This window comes from Pangasianodon hypophthalmus, chromosome 13 (genome assembly GCF_027358585.1).
Source record: "Pangasianodon hypophthalmus isolate fPanHyp1 chromosome 13, fPanHyp1.pri, whole genome shotgun sequence".
NCBI lineage: Eukaryota > Metazoa > Chordata > Actinopteri > Siluriformes > Pangasiidae > Pangasianodon > Pangasianodon hypophthalmus.
In genome coordinates this window covers 9,701,092-9,726,557 of record NC_069722.1, presented here as the reverse complement: position 1 = coordinate 9,726,557, position 25,466 = coordinate 9,701,092, and the positions used below count along the sequence as shown (strand labels likewise).

Genomic DNA, 25,466 nt, shown 5'->3' with positions numbered 1-25,466 from the left:
GAAGCGTTGAAGCGAAAAGTCATACAGTCATGCGTATATACGTGTATATATATATATATATATATATATATATATATATATATATATATATATATATATATATATATATATATATATAATTTATGGTGCATATATACTTTGAGCAATGAACAATATACAGAATTAATTCAACTCCACGAGTTAATGAAACACTGGAAATTTGCACTGATTTGTTTGCTCCTTTATTTATTTTGCGAGGTTTTCCCCCTGTGAGACATCAGAGACTAGGAGCGTTGTTTCTCATTAACTGTACCACTGAAGAGTAAAGTCTTGTTTAGCTTTTCTGTCGTATTAGCATTGTTTGTAAAGAAGGGCCAATCCATTCCTTTAGATCAATGATACAATAAAGGCAGATTACTCCAGGTGTAACACCTTGACATGGAGGAGGAGCTGTCAAGGTGAGTAACTCCATTCGATATCTGTCGAGAGGACACCTGTCATCTATATATACCCTGTAGATCCGGATTTGTGTGAACAGACACACAGTCACAAATTCGTATCTAGGGGAGTATGTAGTTGATATATAGACCGCAATGCAACATCAACGGAAAAAGAAGACATCAATATATAACTTTAGGATTTTTTTCCCTTTTTTAATTAAAATAATACAGGTCTGTCCGCAAAAGGACGTCATCAACGAAAATTTTAGCTTCAGTTGTACATAGCTTTAGTGTTATTTGAAACAAATTTCAGTTTCCTGGAGTTAAATACCAGTGATTATCTCGCTAGCATTTTCCTAGAATCGTAAGAATCAAGGCAAAAGGCAAAGTACAAGCAATGTTAACGGTTAATGGTCAATTATGCTTGGGGTGTAAATCAAAATGCAGAATAAACGCGCTCTTTGTATGGGGAATGACTGCAGAGTGTGCTTAAATGCAGAAGACCTTAGTTTTGATTTAGGAGGCTTTGTAACCTGAATTAGTTGATGAATTTTCTATCGATCCTAAACAAGCCCAGATTTATCTCTGACACGCAGATCACGCCACCTCCATTCTATCACCATTATTAGCAAGTGCATTTAAGAGCTTCGTCAGAGAGAGCGGTTTGCCCTTTCACATGGTATCGCTTTTCATGAGTACTGGCCAAAAATAAAGGAGTATTCAAGTTCAGAACATCTGAACCACATTTTGGAGAGGAGTATGTATGTTCTCATTAGACTGAGGTACTCAAGACGAAAGAGAGGGGGAGTCGCTTAGTCTCGGAGGTCTGTGCTTGTGTAAAAGTCCAGGGTGGCTTTATCGGCATGACAGTTTCCGCTAATGAGTGCTTTGTTTCAACTACCAGTTTTTTTTTAAACTCAAAACAACGCATTAAAATATGAAACGTGGTTATACTGTCCCAAACTGTGCGCTGATATTGAACACAATCTAAACTGCTTTTTCTCGTTTCCTAATCCGGGAATTGGAAGGATGCACGCCATTGGCTACTGCTGTCACGTGGACTCTTAACTTTGTTCACTTGACAGAAAGTAGGAGGGTTTTACGAAACAGGAAAACGAGTAAAGGGATAGATATAAATTTTAGTATATTTTGTGTGCAATTCAAAGAAATTAATGGCCATGAGTTCCTATTTGATCAACTCCAACTATGTGGACCCCAAGTTTCCACCGTGCGAGGAGTACTCCCAAAGCGACTATCTACCCAGTCACTCTCCGGACTACTATAGCGCCCAGAGGCAAGAGCCATCGTTCCAGCATGAGTCGATCTACCATCAGCGGTCGGGCTGCGCCGATCCACCCTACTCGTCGTGCCAGGGTCCAGGGCAGCCCGCTGTGGTGATGTCTCCTCGGGGTCACGCACTAAACCCAGCTGCACTCTCGACCCCTCTCCCAGAACCAAGCCACCACTGCGACTCGGTAACTCCGAGCCCTCCGCCTGCTTGCGGTCAGACCCCCATTAACCAAAGCACTCCATCGGCCACTTCTCGAAAGGATCCCGTGGTGTACCCCTGGATGAAAAAAGTCCACGTAAATATCGGTAAGTGCAACTAAACTTCTTTTGCTTGTGCGTCGCCGTGCGCAAACATTTCACACACTCTAGAACTCCTAATGTCGGGTGTTAAATCTACTGGTCCCCACGTGAAGTAGCCCTTGGTCGAGATTTACGATCGGCTGTTTGCAGGGCAATATAATTACACCCCCCATAAATTTTTATTGCACTTCTTCTCAAAGTACCTTTAAAGTCTGTGCGACCTGCTCGTTCTAATTTCATCCCGGGAAGGTTTTATGAGTCCTCTAGTAACCCATAAGTTACGGTTTATGTTTTGGTAATTTGATTTTAAGTGGCTTGATGTTAAAACGCATATTTTGCTCTGTCACCTCAATACTGTTCGTGAAAAGCTTTATGACAGATAAGATATTGACATTTATAAAGACACTAATGGGAAAGCAAACAAACCTGTTTAGGCCTGTACTATTATTCTCTAGTAATTAACAAGTTTTTTCAAACCTATCATGGAGTGTCCTGAAACAAGGGCAAATGAGCCCTCAGTGTACTTGTTCAAAATTACCATCCAATACTAACTATGTTAAGACACTGATGCAATGTTGTCGTTAAGACAGACTGTTGATGTGGATTTTCATACGCTTTTCCACATGGAAAATAGGATGTTTAATAGGTTGTGGCTACAGCTGACTTTTTAACAAAAAATTTTGACGGTGCAAACATTTCAGCAGCGTTGGCGTTACAGTATAGGTAATAATTACCATTGATTTTTGCTTTTTATATATATGAATTACATAAAGCTCACACAAAATTACGCATTCATATTGCAAACGTGTACAGGGCGTACTTTTTACGCGGGTAATGGTTTCTTATGTATATAATGAATGTGCTTTAGTTGCGTGTCTTAAGTACAATATTGTGTGACTTTTGTTAACGTGTCGCTCTGTTTTCCCGCAGTGAGCCCGAACTATTCGGGGGGAGAACCCAAGCGCTCACGCACAGCTTACACGCGACAGCAAGTTCTTGAGCTGGAGAAAGAGTTCCACTACAACCGCTATCTTACTCGCCGGCGCAGGGTGGAAATCGCCCACACCCTTTGCCTCTCCGAACGACAGATAAAGATCTGGTTTCAAAACCGGCGTATGAAGTGGAAGAAAGACCATAAGCTGCCCAACACGAAGATCCGCTCCAGCAACTCGGCCAGCTCGAGTTTAAACGGCGGCCCCTTGTGCAGTACTCAGAACCGTGCTAGCGGACCACCACAGACTCTATAGCTTGCTTGCGCTCTTCAGAAAGACGCACATTTTAAGACCTCAGTTTTAGGAGTGAGGCTCTAGAAATTGTCAACCCTCTCATCGCTTGTAAACGACATGGATATAACACGAGGTGGGGGAATAATAAGGTGCACAGGGAAAAATATTTTAAACACAAATGGGGTGAAGACTCGAACTCAAACACTTCTACATTTGTGCTCACTCCCAGTTCAGTTCTGTCCTGTGCCCTTCTTGGTTCCTGCTCCCTCGACCCCTCCATAACAACAGAAGGCAGCAGACAGTTTTCAGATTTGGTGAAGATGGATCCCTGCTTCATCTTTAATCATGCCAAACTCAGTCCCATTTGTCATGTTTACTCTGTGGCACAAAGGATGAACCGTAGGCCTGCCCATTACCTCGACGTCTAGAATTGTGCCTAATAAATGAGTCTCCTTGTTTTGTCAAGAGCCATTTTCAAAACCCCCTTTATTTGCTGGCTTGTAGCCTACAAAAGTAGCCGAACATTGTTCTCTTAACATGAAGCTCCTCTTTCTCGCTAACGTTACTCTTACATTTAATATTTTGTGTTGCCAGTGGGGTTGATTAAGATTGTGTGAGGTCTAGATGTCCTTTCTTGGACATACGAGAACCTTACTGGTCACTTTTCTGTGTCTAATTATTTAGCGCATTTCAAATTGAGAACAGGGAAATCAGACGGTGTGTACGAAAATATCTGATTTAGGTATTATTCATATTCAGCTGAACGTAAGAACAGTTGAATGAAACTGGGCATATAGATAACCAAAACAGTACAATGCAAAACTATTTAAAAATGAGCACTGCTAAATACTATTTGAATTACCTCAGTTGATAGGTTTTTTATGTTTTTATTGTCTAGTTTTATGAAGTGATAAGTTTGAAGTCATTTGATCAGAATGCAATTTTCTGCAAAAATATCAGCATTTATTTGTAAGTTGCAATGTAATTTAAATATTCGTGTCGCCAGGGCTGTGTAGAGAAAATGCGTATATTGCATGAATGAATGAGCTACACTATTTTTCGTTTTTCCTGTTACCTCGTCTTTAAGTTTCTGTTTTTATTCTACGTCAGATAAACATATGCACGTATGTCATCCTTCTTTCTTTCTTTCTTTTTCTTTCTTTCTTTCTTTCTTTCTTTTTATTACTTCTAATGTGTTGATATTTTATCGTTTATAAGATTATTTTTACATTCCAAAGATCAGTCTTCCTGGTGATGATGTATTTTCCTTTTTTTTCACATTTCTATGTCTCCTCCTTTCTGCTTAGGCCTTTCACTGTACACCTTTGTTATTTGTAAATAGCTATAGAAATTTAATAAATAAAAAATAATAATCACTGTATTTCTTCTCGTGTCCTGTCCTCTTGTGGAGTTTGATAGCTGATGTGCTACCTGATTGCCATTAATCGTAATATCAACTCATAAATAACAACCATTTTTCATTGAATGTGGGTCAATTACAGCCAATATTTGTAAAACCATTGGTAGTGTCCTGTCCTAAATATCACTGTATAATTTATATCGTCGTTCTCCGAGTAATCCTAGTACATTAGGCATTGTAATCTAGTTCTAAATCACAAAACACGTCCCTTTAGTTTTCTCGTTAATTTAATGTTGCACACCCCTCTGCTCCTCGAAGCAGAACAGGACCACTGAAATGTGTTCCTCCTTTTGAAAATAAGGCAGAAGCGTTCGTAGGTTTCTTAAGGATTTAATGAGTATAATTTTTGCACAGAGGTGTTGGGTGTTTTGCCAGCGCAAGCTGTGTTTTTATTGCAAAGGAGCGGGCCAGTGCCATAGCTCAAACGCTGACAACCAAATAGATAATCAAGAAGACAAATGGCTTCTTTAGGATTGCACAGCCTTCGTATTAATTTTCATTTTCTTTTCTTACAGTAGGTATCGAAAATATAGAGCCGGAGAAAATAGCATTCCGTTTGCCGGTGTTGAACAAAGTGTGGTCTTAAATTGGCCTGCTAGCATTCTGTGCCATCCAGAAAATTTTCTATTACTTGCCTGTTGACATCAGCGTGTCTGCTCGCCACATATCCCGCTTCAGCCATTTGTCTGTTTTTCACCCTTTATTTGTGAAATGCTGTCTTTAAATTACTAACGCCATAAACTTCAGCCTGCTCAAATGTAAGCACCCAATGAAAGGCACACCTTGTATTTAATGTACGCACAATGTGCAGGTTATTTATGTAATAAAAACGGTATTTTGTTAGGATTTCTTTTTCTTTTTCTTTTTTTTTTTTGCTCGGGCCAGAAATAACACTATATATATATATATAAACAAATAGAATAAATATAAAATCTAACGTCACCTACCTAAAACGATAAACATGTGTGAAGCCTGCATATCAGGATTTAAATTAAATGAGTTATGTCCGAATATGATGTTAAAATAACAGTTTGCATATATCTTCAGCATCCATACATTTCCCCTCAGCATCCATACATTTACAAAAGCCTGCTTAGAAATGAATATTCGTGTGTGGTATTTAATATAATGTCACCTTGGAATTCTATTCTGTGCGAGAGCCTGCCATATTTTAGAGAAAAGGCCTCGGCCACGGAGGTCTGAATAGGGTGAGCAGATTTCTTTTAAGGGTTTCAAAAGTTCATCGCCATTATTTGTAGACAGATGCCCGAAGAAAAATGTGAGAATTATACAAAAAAATCATTAATCACAGCTTCTCTTTAAACAAGTCCTCTCTCTATTGTTATTCAGCAGCACAACTGCACAGACCTTCTGCTAGGAGGGCAGTAAGATCTTGGAGGACACTTGAAGACACCCCCTCCTTTCTCCACCACCTATTTACCAAGTCATGCCACAAGAAAACTTTTTTTGGCAAAGAATGTCCCATGAACAAGATTCCTGAAGAAATGATTGCACAAGTGAAAATCTTCGCCGGACAAGAGATGTCAGCAATCAAGGTAAAGGGCTTTGTTTTGTTTGCAAGTTTGATTGCCTTATGTCCCTGTCCTCACAGTCGGATAGCATCGGCACAAATGTTGTAGTGTCGTTCCTGGCCGCTTTGATAGAAAACGTGACTTGTGGGAAGCGTCCGTTGTGAGTTTGTGGTTATGTGGTGTTGTGTTTTTATATTTCACTGAAGGATGGTCCAAATGTTTTTGTCCTGACACCTCTGTAATGAGACCAAGAATTGTCTTTATGTTACTGTCTCCAAGAGGGTGAAAGGGTGAGATTTGTTTCGAGACAGAAGGGACAGAAGAGGAGAGAGGGGGGTAGTTGGGGGTGGAGGTAGAGTGTGGGTTAATATTCAAGAATTCAAATATGCATGTGGGGTAAACAATTGGCATATATTGGACATTCCGATTTGCTTCAAATTTACTTTCTTTGTTTCAAACGAAGTTGGTGATTTGTTGGTTATTCTATGCGTGCTCACATAAGGTCTGGTTTATGGCTGTTTATTTCTTTTGCAAGTCATATTGCTTTTTTTGCACTACGTTGCAGTTCTGCTCTTTCAAAGCGCTTGGGTGGCACACAGGTGCAAAAACGGCCGCCTTCTAGAATGAATTGTTCAATGCTCTATTGGCCAGAAAAGAATTAAAAGGACGGTGGAGAATGTTTCGAAAGCAGAAACAATTTGCCTAAAACAAACGGCATGTAGCAAATTGCTTCAATGCTTTTGCTTGTCGTTGTGTGCTTAGATGAGCACGACTGCATCTGATAACGCGCTCACCGCCATTTAACCCCTGAGAATCAATCTCTACCGTATATTGAACGTATATTGAAAAAGGTCGGCAGTTCTGGCTCACGGCGTTTACACCCCTTGTGGACCTGCGTGGCATGAAGCGTAGTCAACAGAAGCAAATTGTAAAAATATAGGAATTCGTATCGGGATAAGGGAAGAGGGAAAAAAATCAATTCTTGGGCAGAATGGTTGCGATGGGTTCAAACAGGGGACACGTTCTTCTGACCGATTAGGTCTGTTGCGAAGACACAGACTGACCCTTTGAAACCCTTGACCCGGCACAGGCTGGACTACGCTCTGTGTTCCATGGCCAGCAAAGGCCTGGGGCGAGTTTGTCATAACAGCGCGGTCGGGGCACTGTAACCTGAGGGCAATATGCTATCTCTTTCCTCAGACAGTCGTGTAAACCAACGGGGCCCTTAAAACAACAAGAGTCGCGGCCTTGCCAAGACCTTTTCTTCCACGTGTCTTTCTTGTTTCGGGTTTCAGACTCCTTAGACTACACGTTCACCACATATATCATACTTTGCAGTACACTCCTCTCAACATCTCCAAACTACCTCCCCAGGTCCTGATTGAAGCCGTGCATTTCGGAAGTAGTTTATGTGCGAGAGAAATCAAGAGGACTCTTTGCCACCAAAATTTTTCGTGTGACAACTCTTCATATTGTATCATCCATACCCCTCCCTCTGGTTCTTCTGATATTGGTCTATACTCCCATCCGTAAAGCCCTCCAAGATTTGTTGGAAGGTTGAGCCACTTGGCCCTGTAGCACTGTTGTGGTGGTGTGGTGCCTGCTTTAACTCACGCCACTAATTGCGAAACAAATAGCCTTCGCGCATTGCTGAATTATTATTCTGAAAAGCCGCAGAGCGGAGGTCAGCACTGCGTAGTCACAGAGATATATAGCCCGCGCGCGCCAGCTTTGTGTCTTGTACAGGCTCTCTCTCTCTCTCTCTCTCTCTCTCTCTCTCTCTCTCTGTGTGTGGACACATATTAAGAAAGGCAAATCGCCATTGTTAGCAATTCCAGCAAAAGCATTACCCTTTTACCTGCTTTTGTAATCTCAGATAGCAGCAATATGACTGTAATATTCATCCTCTATAAACATTGCTTGCTAGAACTATTTAGAAAATATGTATATTCTTTTATTTTGAGAGTCACCGCTCAATACTCAATTACTTTCCTTTAACCTCCTATCTTCCCAACTGGGTGCTCTTCTTTTGATATTAATATTTAACTAACTCAATGGTTGCTGTGATAGAGATACCATTATGGCCACGGACAGCCAAGAGTAATGAGTGTGCTCACTGCAGAGGAATATTCTGAATTTCGAGGAACCTTTACATTTAATCCAGAGTTTCTGAAAACATAGCAGCGGATTGTAAAGATAGTAACGTATGATTAGTCATAAAAAGATGATAAGATGTTTTTCCTGTTAACAAAATTTGAGTGCAGCCTATTTAAGCTAACAATGTCTTATATAATAATAATAATAATAATAATAATAATAATAATAACTACAGAATAAAAAAAAAATTCTGACCTCAGCTCATTGCCTTTATCAATGCTACTGGTCCTGATCTGTATTATACAATGAACCTGTTCGTTAAAACAAATTTTACCTGACCTTAAAACAAAATTTTAATCCGTTTTGCTTAAACAAATGCTAAATAAATGAAGATTTTCTCCATGACGCGCTGCTATCCCGCGGTGTTGCGCACAGAAAGGCGTTCCACTAGGGTTGACAGATTTACGGTATACAATAAAAGAAGGCTTGCGCTGCGCAGTAAATCAATCTCCTCTGTATAAACCTAACCTTTATAGAAATATTCTGTTTACATAAGAACAGTTCGGCTTTAGTTTTTATTTAAAATCTAATAATAATAATAATAATAATAATAATAATAATAATAATAATAATAATTTTAAAATTGTTATTTACAAGTATAAAATATAAATAATAATTACATTATTATTATTATTATTATTATTATTATTATTATTATTATTATTATTATTGCTGTTGTTGTTGTTGTTTTGTCATATTATTATGGCTTCTTGACATATGGTACCTAGTCATAAATTAAGGTCATTTTATATTTTCTACGACTATTCGGATAGACAGGTCAGTTGGATGTGAATTAACTCAAGATATATTTGTATTTGAATTATTTCCTCATTTACTGTGCCCTAAGAAAGTATGACAATGAAATCTCATTCGTTTCTCTATTAGAAGAATGCGCTTGCATTTTAAATTTTCTAAGCCATATATAAAGAAAGAGTCCCTTAAAAAAATCCACAAAAGAATCCACAAAATGGGACATATTTCGGTGCCAGTGTTTTGAGTAATACAGCTACTTCTTTAGATTATTCGAGGCGGGATTTCAACCTTTGGTCTACTATAATTAATAAACAGTGGTGTTTACATTGCACATGTTGTCATTCGCGTATCTTAAGCTATTTCCTCACATATTTTTAGCAAATGTTCCAACAGGATCTGCACCATGGTTTTAGTTACACATGACACATTCCTGTTGGATTTGCATTTCTTATCAAATTGTATTAGCTAATTGAGTGTGAGATAGCTAACTTTTCTCTCAAAGGAGTACATGCCGCACGTTCCGCACTTTGCATTTCTTTTCTCAATGCTCCGAGCTGTTTTGTCTGCTGTTGTAGTGAAAGGAAAAGTGTGAGTGGTGTGATGGTAGACTTTTCGATGCACACAGCAATTATTGCTATTGTTTGACCTTCAAGAGTCTCCGAATGACTAAGGCTCATGCCTATTGTTTCAGTGTAGCTCTAAGGAGAGCCGGTGCCATTGTTTCCTAGCGCTGAAGGCAGCGCCTCTTTGATGCATGCTACCTGTCTTTAATTCGCATAAATGTTATAGCCACAAGAAGTGTCTTTAAAATAAATCTGGATATTAAATATGTCTTTGCATACCACAAATTTACCCACCGACACAAGGATTTGTATTCTAAACTCTATATCTGTATCAATTATCACATAATACTTGATTGCTGTCTTAAATTTTCTGGCATGGTCGTAGTGGTGAAAACTGTGAATGTGATATCAGTTGTAATTCCAACAGTCATTTGTCAGAGGGCTTGTTATCATAAAAAATTTTCTTGGGAGACAAATCGAAGATTTTATATATTTTATCATTTTAATGTATGTGCAGAATATAGTTTCTCTATAGACATATTATTCTGGCAAAAAAAGGAGGACATTGTATATTTACAAGTTTGAAGGAAACAAAAATGCACACATTGTAATGATAAATGGTGATAAAATCTAAAGCAACATCTGTAGTGTTGTTAGGAGGAAATAAAAGCCTAAAAACTAACAACACTACAAATGCATCGTGATAAACGCACAAGTCGAAGACGAAAGACAATTATAATTTCAGGTTTCACATTACATCCGTCTGTCTCACTATTTAATATATCCCATTTACTTACCGTCTAATCTTTGAAACATAAGAAATGTGTATATAACATTTAGTTTTTCTGTGCCAGAAACAAAAGCAACTTAGAGTATAGCTGTGGAGTGTTGGGTCATAGTGGTCCCGCAAGCGTGCAAGCCGAGGTACCCCATCCCCCCTCCTGGTCACGTGATTCATTAAATAATTAATGCAGTGGTTGCAGAATAGATATGTATTCCTCAGGAATATCGCAGACATGGTCTCCTAGTGTCTGACGTGAAATTCAACTGCCCTTTTAAAAACAAGCCCTATAGCAGAGCGAAAAAAAACGAAGGCAGAGACCCTCACGGAGGCTGCAATAAAACAAATTTGGACGGGGAGCATCTCACCGTCTGGAGCTTGTGAGTATACCATAAATCGGGGAACCACGCGAGTACCACCGCCGCCATTCTTCCAGGCTTGCCCATCTCCCTGCATTTATTTGATTTTTGGTGTTATGGTAAATATCATCCAGAAATACTCATCCTGATCATTACTTGTCATCCTGCATGTCTCAAAAGCCCATTCCATCGTTCGAATTTTACTGACAACAAGATGTCACTGCATCGCACTATACACAAATCATATCAAAGTAGCCTATTATATATATTTTTATTTGTGGCTTCTTGTTCTTCTTTGGCTTACTCTCACCATAACCCTTTCTCTAGATCTGCATGTCCCTCTCTCTCCCTCACTCACTCTCTCTCCCTCTCCCTCTCCCATATTTTCAGCCAGCTACTTTGCTTGATTTATAGTGAGGTGTGTGTCAGCGGCAGCGGGGCTGCCATTGTGTATTTGTGAGAGAGTTGCGTTGTTTATGGCGGTCTTCGCAATAAATCATCCCTCTTGGAATATGATGGGAGAGCGGTGATATGCGGAAGTGAAAACAAAATTCAAGGATTCACGTTTAGCTCACCAGGCTTTTCGCTTTCAAACGGCACTGTGCAGTTCTAGCTTTGCCCGTATCGCTCTGTATGCTAAGGTGATTATGGCGGGCGAGATACGGCAATGGATCAGGGTTAATATGAAAGTTAAGTAGCTCTAGGTCTTGAGTTATTGCATATGAGCTTACCAATTAAGGGAAGCTGTGTTTAAATTTGGCAGTGCGGGAACCACCTCGTAGGTATGTAAATCTCATAAAAGCCCTCGCGGCCGCCTGCAAATTTATAGCCAGAGGTCTTACACTTGGGCTTCATCCGGCTTTCGCCAGAACATTTAAAAACTTAACTTGGATGCAAACTTAGTACAGGTGACCTGTAACGTTTTGAGCGAAAAATAGCCAGGCCACAGATGGATGAGTTTAAGGTCACCCATAAACTAGCTTACTATAATTCAGATTTATATACATATATGTGTGTGTGTATATATAAAATCATCACTGTTTTGACTGTAAAATGCATCAGCAAAATAAAGACTGCTTCCGCTTATACCGCTTAATATCCACTGAGGCATAAAAAGATGGCATTGGGACGTGCTTTAGTCACCATTGTGTGAGTAAGCAGAAGATGAAAGAATAGTATCTTCCACAGTGGTTACCGTGCTGAAAGAAATAGAGTAGGTCTGTATCTAGCCTACACAAATGAGGAGGTTTGTTTGCACTAACCATAACATCGTTTATGACGTGTCCATTTTCGTTGAGAGTGTAATATTTGTGCGGTGCACGTGCGGTGCTGAGGTGCAGGGTTTCAAACAAAATGAGCCAGTTTATTTTAAAAACAAATAATTTTATTAAAATTTTATTCAATTTTAATCCAAACTTCACACGTTTGTACAACACACTGTACATAGGAGTATCATAAATATATACTGTTGATAAACAGCCTACCAACAAATTTAATAATAATTCATTTATTCCTTTGACTTAAGTAATCACCTTATCCTGGTCAGGGTGGATCCAGAGCTTTGTTAGGAATACACCGTGGTTAGGACATTGCAAGACACCATGCATATTTCAAATACGTTGATAATAATAATAATAATAATAATAATAATAATAATAATAATAATAATAATAATAATAAAAATCAGTGTAGCAATACTTCCTTAATTACTATTATTGTTACCTGTGCTTGTCTGTTTGTTTCTCCACTTCATCTTGGTCATAGAAACCTTTCTGTAGCAAAATTAGAAGAGCATGTGACTGTTATTAAATATTAATGAGTGCATTTGCATGGAGTGAACACATTCAAATATATAATTCCGGTAGCATTTCTTATGGCCGGGCCGAGTGTCAAAAAAATAATTTCGAAGTTCATTTTGGAAGATGTTTGTGGAAGCCCTTCGGACACCTTTCTTTCAGGAGCTCAGCAATCGCATATCTCGTATCTGATATGTCCTTTGTAACAATCGAGTGGTTGAGTTAAAGATTCAAAATAACGTTAAATGAGGAGCAGCTATATTTACGCAAACGTACTATTACTATAAAGTTATGATACAGTATTATTATTAGTAGTAGTAGTTTTAGTAGTATTGTTGTTACTGTTACTATGTTTTTTGATTACGGACAAACCTTTTTCTTTCAAAGGTTAAAAAAAGCGCTAAGTAAACAAGGCCCCAAGAATTCTGACCGTAAAAACCTAAACCTAGGCGAAAGCATTTGGCTACTCTGTGATTATAAGTGTATATGCATATATACAAAGTGGCCATGTTGGGGATCAGATTTTCGAGACCTGGAAGAAGGAGAGTAAGAGAGAAATTTCTTTTTTAATTTATCAAAACAAGAACAGTTCTTTGGTTGTTATAATTGCAGTGGAAAAACGGAGCCATAGTGCGTTGTGATATGAAATAATTTCAGCTAAAACTAGCCCTAGTCCTAGTCCAAAAATAAGAGACCAAAATGTGACAACAATATCCAAATATATTACTAAATAGACGCCAAAGATACTGCAGTTGTATGTACTTTTCCGCGAGACATTTTTGTATTTCTATGAAATTAATCTAAAAAATATTTACAAACACCGTACGAAATTTTACTCGTTGCAGTAAAAATAAGCGAATTCGGTGGAACAGAGACGCTTTTATTTGGCTTATGTGTGCTTTTATATCAGATATTTACTTAGCATAGTGATAATGGTCAATTATGAGGTTTTTCTGCTTGCAAAGAAGCGATACTTTGTTATCTGTGTGGCAAACCTAATACGATAAAAACTTTCTGAACATTGACTCATTTGAGCTTCTTCAGGTTTCCCTGAAAATAAATCAGTATCAAATCTCGCGACACTTCATAAAGGTCTGCACAGAATAACAATTAAAAACGCATGGGAAATGACATGAAGTGAAGAAATGAAAGAATGAAGATATCCAGAGCCAATGCGGAGGTTTTTCACAAGTACTAGATGGGGGTCAGAGAGCTAAGAAAACATTACCTGGAATGCTCGGAGGAATGGACACTTTTTATGTGGCGTCTCAAAATAGCACGTTTACTATCCTCACACTTTTAAGAGGAGATAGGTGAGCTTTCCTCTTTGTCTCCTTTTCTCACGTTCAATTATTCTTGTGTGTGTGTGTGTATGTGTGTGCGTATGTGTTTGTATGTGTATGTGTGTGTGTGTGTGTGTGTGTGTGTGTATGTGTGTGAGAGAAAGAGAGAGAGAGAGAGATTTGGCGTGGGTGTTTTTTTTTTTTTTCTTATCTCTGGGTATTGTACAACCCAGCACACAAAGCATTCAAGGAACAAGGCCAAGTGCATTTGCTTACCTTCTAATTTTTTTAACATATCATTTGATAAAATTTGTCAAAATGCTAAAATTAAAAACTTACAAAACGCAGTAAGCAACCAAGTGTTTGCCAAATATTAACATATCGAAAAAGACCATTTTACTATTTCTTAACATGCAGTTAGAACTCGGCTTCCATCAGAATCTCGGTTGTCTTCGGAAAATCTACCGGCTATCAGAAGGAAACTAGCTGTGCTCGCCTTGCTGAAGCCCCCAGGTTGCAATGACCATATGTCCCATGTGTTGGCCCAGGAGCCGTGCAGTTCCCTATTGGGCAGAGGATGTCTTCTCCACCCTGTGTGTTCTGTCAGTCCACTGGTTCACTAGTTCACCGTGTCAATCCACGCTGCTTCGCGCAGGCAGCGAGAAGCAGAAAGGCAGCTAGGCGGTAGAGGTGGAATCTTTCGCCTGCTGGTTACTGCTGTCTCTGACGAGACACACGCCGAGAATTGGAGTCCGGAATTCTGCAGATAGTGAAAAAAAACGGTGCACTAAAGACATTTAAGGACTTCTAAGTAGCTCGTGCGTTCTAGCAACGTCTCTGGCCAAAGACGCGCGATTTTTTTCGTTATACTAATTGTCGAATTTATACACTTTTTTAAATACTTATTTTAAAATCATTCGTATGACTTTTAGTACACCAAGAAGGCTAAGGTTTCGTTCGCGCCTTTCTAAACCCTCAGAAACTGTTGTGGAAAAATACATTCCCTGACTTGTTCATCTGTTCCATGGGCGTCTTGAACAAATATTCCAAAGCCAGGGCCATTTGCGTTGAAGAGACTGAAGGAATGCTGGAAGTCAGGTAAGGTTTGCAAGCTCCAACTGACACCACATGCCTGGATTCTTCCTAGTGTCCTGTGCTCCTCTGCCGACAAGTCATTAATTATCCGTTGTGTGTCTCAGGCTGGAGCCATCCCTGGGTGTGCCCAGGCTCGAAAACCTTTTGTTTTCAAACAGCTGACGATAGATGCCTTCAAATAGGTAACTGAGCAGGGCTTAAGGTTGCCTTTCCGTGCTCCAAACGTCTTCTTTACCGTTACTTGTAACTTGCCTTTCAATTAAGTTTCTCTAGGCTTTACACCAGCTTATAAAAGTTTGGAAGAAGAGGCATGCTTTAGTGATTTATGACCCGAAGAAAGGATTGCTTACTCAAGCAGCTCCCAGTTTAGATTCATGTCCCCCACCCCTTATTTATGCTACAGGAATCCCCAAAATGCACACCTTATGATCAGTAGTTGTTCTCTCTCTCTCTCTCTTTTTTGTTAGGATTCTGTATTGCTTGATGTGAGTAACTGGCGTCCCTGAAACTTGCAGCAGTCTAAGTTAACAAAGCGGTGTCTAATAATTCACATGTGGCCTCTAGGTGGATGATTATATTGAAACTTAAGGTCTCCTTTTAGTTTTCCCACACCTTATGTATGTGAACGTGGGCCTTGTGAAGAAATAAATATGTGTTTGAGTTGTCTTCACATCAGATGTTCATTACTAGGACTTTAAGGCTGTGTATTTCATGCTTTAACAGTTGTCCATAATTTTGTACCGTTATTTCTCAGGATACGGCAGTATCCCTCTTGAATTCCGGGACACATGTTGCTCATTCGTATAGCTGAACACAAGGAATTTGATACAACAATTGTATTCATACTTTGTATCATTTTTCTTCTTTAACGTGCAGAACATATTTCTTCAGGTATCTGCCACATTATGACGTTTTAATCCAAAGTCAGCTTGTCATCTAGGCTGAAAACCTTACTTTAACTTACTTTAACTGTGGAGTAAATAAAAGTGTTCATTTGGTTCGGTACTAATCAGGTTCATGGAAAAAGTACATCAAATGTCTTAGTATTTAAAGTCGTATGCCTCTTATACACACATCCAACTTAAACTTTGATTGACTTCCTAATCTTTTAATAACGTTATTCTGGGGGAAACATACTAGACATCCTGAGATATCCTTACACCCCAAACTCCACGCATTGTTGTGCTAATCACAGTACTTAGCGAGACAGGAAAATTATATTGTGATCCAACGACTTGTGCTTTGTAAATAACGTGTTCAGTATAAACCACAAAACTGTATGTCCCTATGATTTAATTGATTTTATCATAAATCACTGACAGAGCACCAGAAACAGAGAGAATGTAAGGTTATCTACAGTGCAATATCTGTCATGTTCCCTAATGCCGTGTATTTATACTTGGTGTAGCAAAGAAGTAGTATATACTTTTTTTTTCACAAATCTGGTGACTTCTTACGGGAAGCAGTTTTGGTTTGCAGTGGCACACAACCTTAATGTTCATTCAACAGCTGCCACTTGCATGTTTATTCAAATATATAGCTGAGTTTATTTAACATGATCAAATTAATTTCAGTGCCTTACACATTGATGTTATTTTACTCACTATAATCTAAGCTTGTATTGTAGAAAGGCGACGTGTCAATACGACAACTAGCACATGAAGTAGAGGCCTCCTGAGTCGTTTGTCATATTTCGTGGAACTGGCACTTTTCAAGCCCAGAGGCCATGAGACTCCGTTGACCCAGATTCCTCCAATCGTCCTCTTTGTGCTTTTCTATTGAGACCAAGTTAAATATTACCCATCCTGAGCCTTATTGGTCTTTTAAAAATTAACTTCTTCCACAAAAAAGCCAAGGATTTTAGTGGTAGCGCAAACTAAGTAAAGCACTTGTAAACGAGGTTATCATAGGCCATCTCTATACTAATTATAGTCATAACACGAATATGTAGTATATATACAGATAACATCAAAATTATCTTCATGTAATATGAGAAAGTGAAATTTCTCTATGAAAAAGTATGCTATATAACACAAGTTATATTAAAAAAAAATCCCCACAGCACATGTAACGAATACTCATGGTTATAGCTTACGTTTCTTGAAGTTCCATGGGGATTGAACTGAGCATTTTGGGAAGGTCAGTGCTCGAATGAGAGTTAATTATAATTCGGGCATGTATACTATATGAGGCTATGTACGTGGGTGTCAGAAACCAAGCCCACTGCTCACTCACTCTCCCAGCACATGCCGAAACCTCCATTAACGTTTAAGATTGGACGCTTGCAAGTTTGGCGTGTTGAAAGCTCCGTGTCATCCGTCAGAATGCAAAAGAAAGATATATAGCGAGCATTTTTTCCGCTTAAACCAAAGTTGTCACATTTGGTTAAACGAATTAGACAAATGGACTCTAGAGTATATAGCTTATACATTTTTTCAGCTTTGCTCTGTGTTTAAGTCTGTTGTAAGCAAGTCTGGGTAAGCTAATGTTATATCAGAGAGAGAGTGAGAGAGAGCGAGAGAGGGAGAGAGAGAGAGAGAGAGAGAATGCCAATAAAGTTGGACGTTTAAATGTTTACTATGTGAGCTGCTCTGAGAGTGTGCTATGTCTATAATATGGGATTTGAGCAAAGCATTGGTCTTATTGAAAATCTGTGTCTGGTAAAGAGACCTCAGCTCCCAAAAGCCAGGGCATCCACTTAATATGCATTTTGATAAATTATGCAGGAGTCCTTTGTTGCAAAGCCTGCAGAAATGAACCAAGGCGAGCCCCGCAGTTGTTACCGTCCGTTTTTTCGATACCCTTCGCAATAATCGAAACCTTCTGGAGGCTTTCATTCTGTTGATTTGAGTCTGGTTCTGTTTCGAGTAAAATATCGTTGATGTCTTGCTTCTTTCCTGGCCAATTCCCCCACTAAAAATTGGCTCATCAGCTCTTCTGGCTGGAAGCTGCCTCCTCCCTTTGTTCTGAGCGCAGCAGCGTTCGTGCTTGCGGGGGAAGGATCACCCTTCACTTTCTAGGTAACTTTAGGTTAGTCCAGCAAGACTGCGAGTTGTTGGCGTGTTAGCGGGGACAAAAACCACCCAAAACTGCCCGTTTAGTGTTTGAAAGGGCGCCGGGGATGGACGCGAGCCAACGGCGTGCGTGAGTGCGGGGATGCAATAAATAACTTTATAGCGCTATAGGCCGCAGAGTCGGGGAGGTCGGGGGAATCCTCGTTTTGATTTATGTGTTTGGGGTAGCTGTCAGGAGCCGGCGAACGGGAGCGTCCAACGTTTTTATTCCACTTTTAATAAGCGCTACTATGCAGACAAGCAAGGCCATTTCATTCCATTTCTACTTAGGCCCTCGCCTAATGTATATCCATTTTCGATTCTCTAAGGCTCTCGTTTGGATTAGAAACTGTTTTAAGGGAGGATTTTTAACCAGAATGGTGGGGCTCATGTTTTATGGTCGCCGAAAAATGCTTGATGCTTTTGTAATTATTTTTATTTGTTTAGTCGTACTACTGCTACAACTAACTAACTATTATTATTATTATTATTATTATTATTATTATTATTATTATTATTATTGCTGCTGCTGCTGTTGTGTTGTGGTTGTTGTTGTCTTTTTGACTAACAGAACAAATTGACATATGTTAGGCTGTTTGTTACTATACAATGCATATTTGGTTTAGCTTTATTTTAAAGCAAATATGCGTACCCACTTATGTATTTAGAAGTAAATGCAATGCCATTAAATTAATATCTGCTTTTTTTAATATCTAATTCTATTTCTAAAGTTTTGTTTCGATGGTTAAGGACAGACTCTGAAACGAAATTATGAGATATGAAATAAGAACGCAATTATAAATGTAAAAAAAATCTGGTTTCTTGCTAATGCAAGGATGATATGTTTCTGTCTGCGATGGCCTCGAAATATACCCACACGTAATTTGAAGTTAGCGGTACGGTAACAGCGGACAGCTCTCAAATTGCTTCAAAGGTCTATGCATGCACGGTTTAAAAAAATTTTGCGAACGTTCTGATTGCATCTTTTGTGTTTCTGTGTCTTCCTTTAGTTCCTTCGAGTTATCTGGAAGCTGTATCCTTGCATAAAATCTAGACGTGAAAGACATTATCTCGGTAAGTGATCCAGTTTTTTTTAAACTGTAACATGTGACCGTAATTCATATCTTTCCGATTACATGCTTGACGAAACACATTCCCTCTTATGCCCGAGCCGTTGCATTGATAGTCTATTATGGGAATTATTGATTTGAATTTTGTAACCAGTACGAACCGATTTGAAATAATGCTGACTACGAAGTAAACAAGAATTATGCTTGGCTTTACCTAGGTATATTTTTGTCTTAAAAATGTTTTTGATTTTTATTGCAAAAAAGAAAAAAGTGGACTATCATTTAAATAGCGTTTACAACTTTTACAATATACACTAAAGCTTTTTACGATATTAAATGGAGGCACTCATAATGAAGTTGTTAATAAATCCCCTCAATCTTTATGATCTGTATGGAACGATTAATCAATGTAAATCCTTTGTGTGCATGTCCTTAGTGCTGCTGCAGTGGCCATATGGCCAAAGACATTTACTTTTCTGGAGTGGAATTTTGGTGTGAATATATAACTGCTTATTGCATTACACTGATACTAAAAAAGACTTTGAAAAAAATATAGTATGAACGCCTAGAACTAAAATGTGGACGAGTATTGTATCCAAGTATACTTTGTGAATTTGAGGATTCAAAAGGCAAGTATTCGCTTAGCAAAAGGTGAATAATCAAGTCTTTCCACAGTCAGTCACTCCACGTTGTAATAACATTCTTAGCCTGTTTTCTTCTGTGTAAATAAACACACAAGGACAACAATATCAACCACAGCTCAGTAATTATTTTTCCATTTGCTAGGGTTCCAATGGCATGGAAATTTACGATATCATAAAACAGGATTTTATTTCACCCAAGGTTACTCTGTTTCTTCTTAGTGTTATATCATATTATGTTAATAATTGTATGTATATCCGTAAAATATAGAATGAATTAAAAGTTTATTGAAGTATTTCGTTTTTTAAATTTTCATCGTTCATAGATATATCGTTCCACATGGCTATAATATTCAATTACATAAAAAGACTGTATTTAAAAATAAGCTAAAGATGTCCTAATCTTTTCGTTACTTTTTGAATATGCATTTTTAGCCTTTTTCATCTAAGACATTATTTCATTTGTGTTTTTGTATTCCAGTATTCGAAACTACAATATTCAACACAAAAAACCCTCAAATTTCAAATAAAACCCCTTAAACAGTCCGTTCAGTAACTGGGAAAACCGCTGGCCTGAAATAATCTACAAAATCCACACGAATATAACGAGATATTACCCTAGAAATGTTTGGTATACAAAAACTAGTGTTGTTAGGAAAAAAAAAACTTTTTCTTTCTTATCTTCAACCCACGTATTAGTTAATTACTAATCTTTTGAGTGGATCCCTGTCAAACATTTAGTGGTAGTTGCAAAGTTGGGAACAATGCAGTTAACGAAAAGAGTTGCAGACACCTACATTTTTGCCTCCTGCCTTCCTCCCACATCGTTGCTGATGTTCTCTATTCAAGTACCTATTTGCAAATCACCTTTTAACAATTGACTGTTTACAGCTGTCGGCGAGTGGTAGAAGTCATAAATCTTAGCCATGGGGGTGTCCGTAATAATAAAAATACGAACAGAGAGAGAGAGAGAGAGAGAGAGAGAGAGATTTTAAAACATGTTTTGTTTCCATTTTGCTCTCCTATTTTTCTCCATCATTTTTTTGTATATTATCCCCTGTTGATTTACTAAAAGAATCTTCCAAGTCCCACTTAGGGTATTGAAATGAGTCAAACAGGACTGGTGCATTTTTAAAGTGTGCTCCTTAGACGAGTTATAATTGTGTGATCAGGACTCGTCGGTGCGGTTAAATACATAAAAAAAAATTCATCTAGCATCTATTTGGATGCTTTGTTTTCATACTCCTCCCTCGCCTACAAGTCCGCCTGCTGTCTGTTCTCTTGTTCTCCGACCCCCTCCCAACCTGTTTTCATATTTTGCGCATAAGTTGTACAAGTTGGTTGTGTTGGAAAATATATAGTACAACACAGTCAGAATTCGGTTTCTGTCCAAATCTAACAGAAGACCAACACTGCAAAAGCTCCTTCTTGTTATTTATTATGCACCGATGGATTAAGTAAGGGGAAACAAATTACTTTTTTTCTCATGTCCTTTTTCTTTTTATATTGCCTAACTACACATGAGCATAGCCTGACACCTCAACTAGTAAGAAGTGGGATGAAAAGAGGTGGATTTCCGCTTGTAGGTCCTCCTGTCCTACTCGCCTGCAATTAGCATAATTTTTCACTGGTGACGCTGTTTGATGGGGATTAACGCTCGCGCCTGGCACATTCAAAGCCACCCCCGTTATTTCCAAACAGCCGGAGAGGCCTGTGATGACAATACAATAACCCACCAAATGGGGAGTAAATGGCGAAAATAACACTCACAAATGCCAGCACCCGAAAATCAACGGGGAAATGTGGCGGCGGGGAGTCGAGAGCCCCGTTCGGATTATGATGTTCGGGTTTGCACGGTGAGTGAGAGGAGAGAGGGTAAAGGAAGCGAAATCTGAGGCCATTGTTATCAGCGAGCAGGGCGTACCAGTCGACAGGGCGGCCAGGAGCAGCGCTGCCTGTCCATTTGCCGTTCTCCTCGCATACCTCAGATCTTTCATGCTTAAACCGTCTTCCCCCTTAAGCCAGTCGAGGGGATCAAACCAGGAGCGCCCGCACTGTGGCGCGGGCCAGCCGTGCTCGCCATAGCCGCCGTATGACACTCGCTTACTGGCTGAAATATCGAAACGAGGACGAGCTTTCGGCTTTCTTTTTCTTTGATTGCAGACTGACCGAATGTGAAAAAACATGGTGCCTGCTCGAACGTCGCTCGTCAGAGGCTAAGGTAAGATGGTTTGAAATAGGCTATCAGTTTGTGAATGGCGGTATGTGTGTCCTAGTGATTTATGACCATACGACTGCAAACGCGGTTCAAGAAGAGTTCACAACGCTTTAAGCTTCCAGGCAGCAGTCCTCTTTTTACCCCTCTCGATCATTTCATAGCCTAACAAATTCATTTTTCCAGACTCACATTTTGTCCAGTATAAGCGAATCACTCCGGGTTGCATATTGACCCACTGCCTTTGGTGAATATGGACGTGTTTGATTTCAGTGCATTGTGGAAGAAATATGCTATGTGCGATTAAATGTTGTATAGCTAAGCGACAATCGGAAAGTGTCGCCAATTTCCGAGATTTCCACAAACGTTCTCGAGTGACACTGTGGTGCTGTTTTATTTGGAATAGAAAGCGCTTGTCCCGGCCCCTTTCTGCACCAATGTAGGCTCTGAGGAAACTAATACTGAGGTTGTGCATTATGCTCCTATTGGTTTACATACAAAGAAACCTTGTTCTGTTATTGTATTATTTCGATATACTCTGTATAGAAATTTCCGTGTCCGATAGCTAAGGGGCGCCCAAGCGATGTTCTCCCCTGTTGTTTTGTTGACGTTTCACGGGTTAGCCCCTTTCTTCCAACCACATCCTCTCTTGACTCCATAATCGTGTTAAGGTTGAATCTAGAGAAAAGTTGGTTATTGTGTTACCGTAACAAGACGGCCAGGACATTACGTGTTCCATTAAATGGAACTACGATATGATTTGATATCTACAGGCCTAGTACTTTTTCCCCTCCCTCTCCCTGTCTGTCTGTCTCTCTCTCTCTCTTCCCTGAACAATTCCATGGATTCCGTCCGTCCTCATCGAAGATGAATGAGCTACATTTGTGACGTGTTGAGAGTTGATGTCCAAAAGCTGTAGTTCAGGTTCTCAGTTATATAAACAGACACATCCAGATCTTGCCTAGTTTTATATATATAACATTTCAACGTTAAAAATTAAAGTAACTGCACAGTGGTCATTTAAATTCGTTCCACAGACAGTCACAAGTGCATATTCTTACGTTTTTCGTTTTCAAGAAGCTATTTTGGCCTGTTGGAGTTTTTTTGTAGTCAATTCAAAATAGCATTAAATTCATATAAAATAGTTAATAACGACATAGCTGACAAATGATAGACCATGGCTTCAGTGTATATTTTCAATATTATTTCTAATTGCACTGAATTTAAACAATTCGTGCTCTGTTTTTAAAGGATAGGCGATGGATATCCTATGCAGATAGCTAAAATAAAATAAGGACTTATGGTTGCTGTAATTATTTAGAATAAACAGCCTATAGTTTGGAAGTAAATATGGAATTAAATATAAATCTATGTGTGGTTTTAAATGATATTGATGGTTTTGTTTACATTTTAAGCTATGTGACGCTGACCTTACATGTATTAAATGTTAACATAAACCCTGTGTAATTTGCTGGACAGCACTATTGTCAGGTTTTCTTTTTTTAAAATATATTTTTAATGATTCTCTCTTGACTAGTAACTTTAAATGAATACCAGGGGCCTGTAAGTGTTTGAGCGAATACACTCGCCTTGTCCTTTCAACCACCCCAACATCAGGAGAGGAGGTCTTTGACCATTTCCGGGATTAGATTAGTCTATTTTGGTTCAGCGAGCATCATGAATCATATTTAGAGAGGGCTTCCGGGGACGTCTTTCCACGCCACGTTTTAGGAGTCCACTCCTTCACAATGCCGGTTTTTCAGGGTTTTAATGTTGACCAAATACATTTGTGTGTAACTCGAGAAAGCCCTCTGGAAATGGCTTCTATGCATGAGACATATTCATTGATTTGTCTGGGCTGCTAAACATTTTGTAGAGCCCAGGTCTTTTATACTCCTGTATGCTTTTCTAGAACGATTCTGTTTTGGTTAGCATTGGTTAGCCTTGGTTAGCCTTAAAAAAAACAAAAAACAAAACAAAAAAACAAAACAAACAAAAAAAAAACCCAAAACCCTAAACTACATTAAGCACCAGGTCAACTATAATAATAATAATAATAATAATAATAATAATAATAATAATAATAATAATAATATAAAAAAACAGTATTCTATTAAATGTGTGCTTTTCTATTGGGTTATTGAACTTAGAGTAACTAATAACATAAAAATTAAACATTAAATACAATAAAAAGTTATTAAATTATCACTATATTAGCTAGTAAAAACAAAATATGTCGGCAGACCTTTAGAAATGAATTGTGCAGTAATTATTACTTGCAAACTCCATTTATGGAAACAAAAAACAACAAAAGATATCAATTTTATTAGCAACAATATGATACATTACTTTATGATCACAAATATTTTCAGTGTCGACAAAAAATCTTTCACTTTAAAAGATCTTTCACTAGATAGAGGTTGAGAAGTAATTGAACCGTTTGATCAGAAAATTGTTCGAGACATCAAAAGCAAAAAGACCAAAAATCTGAACAGTTGTTTTCTTGTTGATAAGAGTGTGTAAAAGAGAGACACATAGAGAAAGATTGCAGTCCAGCGTTGGCCGACGTAGCATCTGCAAGCCGCATTGTGGGAAAGCGCTATTCATGTCATGGCGCTTTTCAGCGCAGTAAGATGGATTTACCTTGCGCCCCTCTTATTATGTGCCTCTTATAACCTTTCAGGTCAGCTTCCAAGAGGCCGTTGGAAAAAGACCGTCACGTGACATCGGGTGCCAATGTTCTTCCAGAAGGTCGTCAGGACCCTGGTAGCCGGTAACGCGAATTTTGGAAATGCAGAAAACCACCTACTACGACAACTCGACACTATTCGGAGGTTATTCGTATCAGGGGGCCAATGGCTTCAGTTATGAGGCCCAGCCTGCGGCTTTCCCGAGCTCGGCACACCTCGATGGCGATTACCAGAGGTCTGCCTGCTCACTGCAGTCGCTAGGCACCAGCGCGCCCACACAATCACAGCACGCCAAGACGAAAGAGCTCAATGGCAGCTGTATGCGTCCCAGTCTACCATCTGAACACCACCAACCTCCCCAGGTTTCTCCTCCTCAAAATCCTGTGAACCCAACTGGATCTAGTGCCCCCCAGCAGCCGGGTGGTAGCGGCAGTGGTGGGGCTGGCGGCGGAGGTACCACCAAATCCTCCACCAAGTCGTCCACACTCACCCAGAACCCGACCATCTCCAAGCAGATCTTCCCCTGGATGAAAGAGTCACGTCAGAACACCAAGCAAAAAAACAGCTCCCCCAGCGCAAGCTCGGCTAATGGTGTGTGTGCCAACCGCTCCTTACCCTTTAATGATTACTCCCTTCCCAACCCCACCTGCTCCTGCTCGCCTGGGACAGATGTTGACCAGCATATAGGTGTTATGTTAAAGTAGCATTAGCATGGGGGAGGGGTTATGGGCTGAGAAGGGGGTAATAAAATATTAATAATTACGCAAACGTTTTGCTAGATAAGTGTGAAAATATTTGCATAATCTGAAAAAGATTGTTATAA

At 39.1% G+C, this 25,466-nt stretch overlaps 2 protein-coding genes across 14 annotated transcripts in view; both read left to right on the top strand.

Moving 5' to 3' along the window:
- Positions 1–25,466, top strand: part of hoxb3a (homeobox B3a) — a 48,090-nt gene that overhangs the window by 19,991 nt on the left and 2,633 nt on the right. For 3 of the 13 annotated variants that reach the window (XM_026916403.2, XM_026916406.3, XM_026916404.3), the window contains exons 2-4: positions 6,006–6,211; positions 19,038–19,101; positions 24,637–25,234. In XM_026916403.2, coding sequence (XP_026772204.1) covers positions 24,745–25,234 — 490 coding nt within the window. In that variant the 5' untranslated portion in view covers positions 6,006–6,211; positions 19,038–19,101; positions 24,637–24,744. The other 10 variants (XM_053239260.1, XM_053239259.1, XM_026916412.3 and 7 more) reach the window with 9 other exon arrangements.
- hoxb4a (homeobox B4a) lies at positions 142–4,616 on the top strand. The gene is made up of 2 exons (XM_026916419.3): positions 142–2,015; positions 2,940–4,616. Exons 1-2 carry the CDS (start codon positions 1,592–1,594, stop codon positions 3,254–3,256), a joined length of 741 nt encoding a protein of 246 aa, XP_026772220.1. The 5' UTR covers positions 142–1,591; the 3' UTR covers positions 3,257–4,616.

Bases quoted from the DNA above. Each gene is read 5' to 3' on its own strand.
- hoxb4a (XM_026916419.3), top strand. From the start codon at position 1,592: ATGGCCATGAGTTCCTATTTGATCAACTCCAACTATGTGGACCCCAAG. The intron at 2,016-2,939 runs GTAAGTGCAACT...GTTTTCCCGCAG, and splicing joins AAAAGTCCACGTAAATATCG to TGAGCCCGAACTATTCGGGG.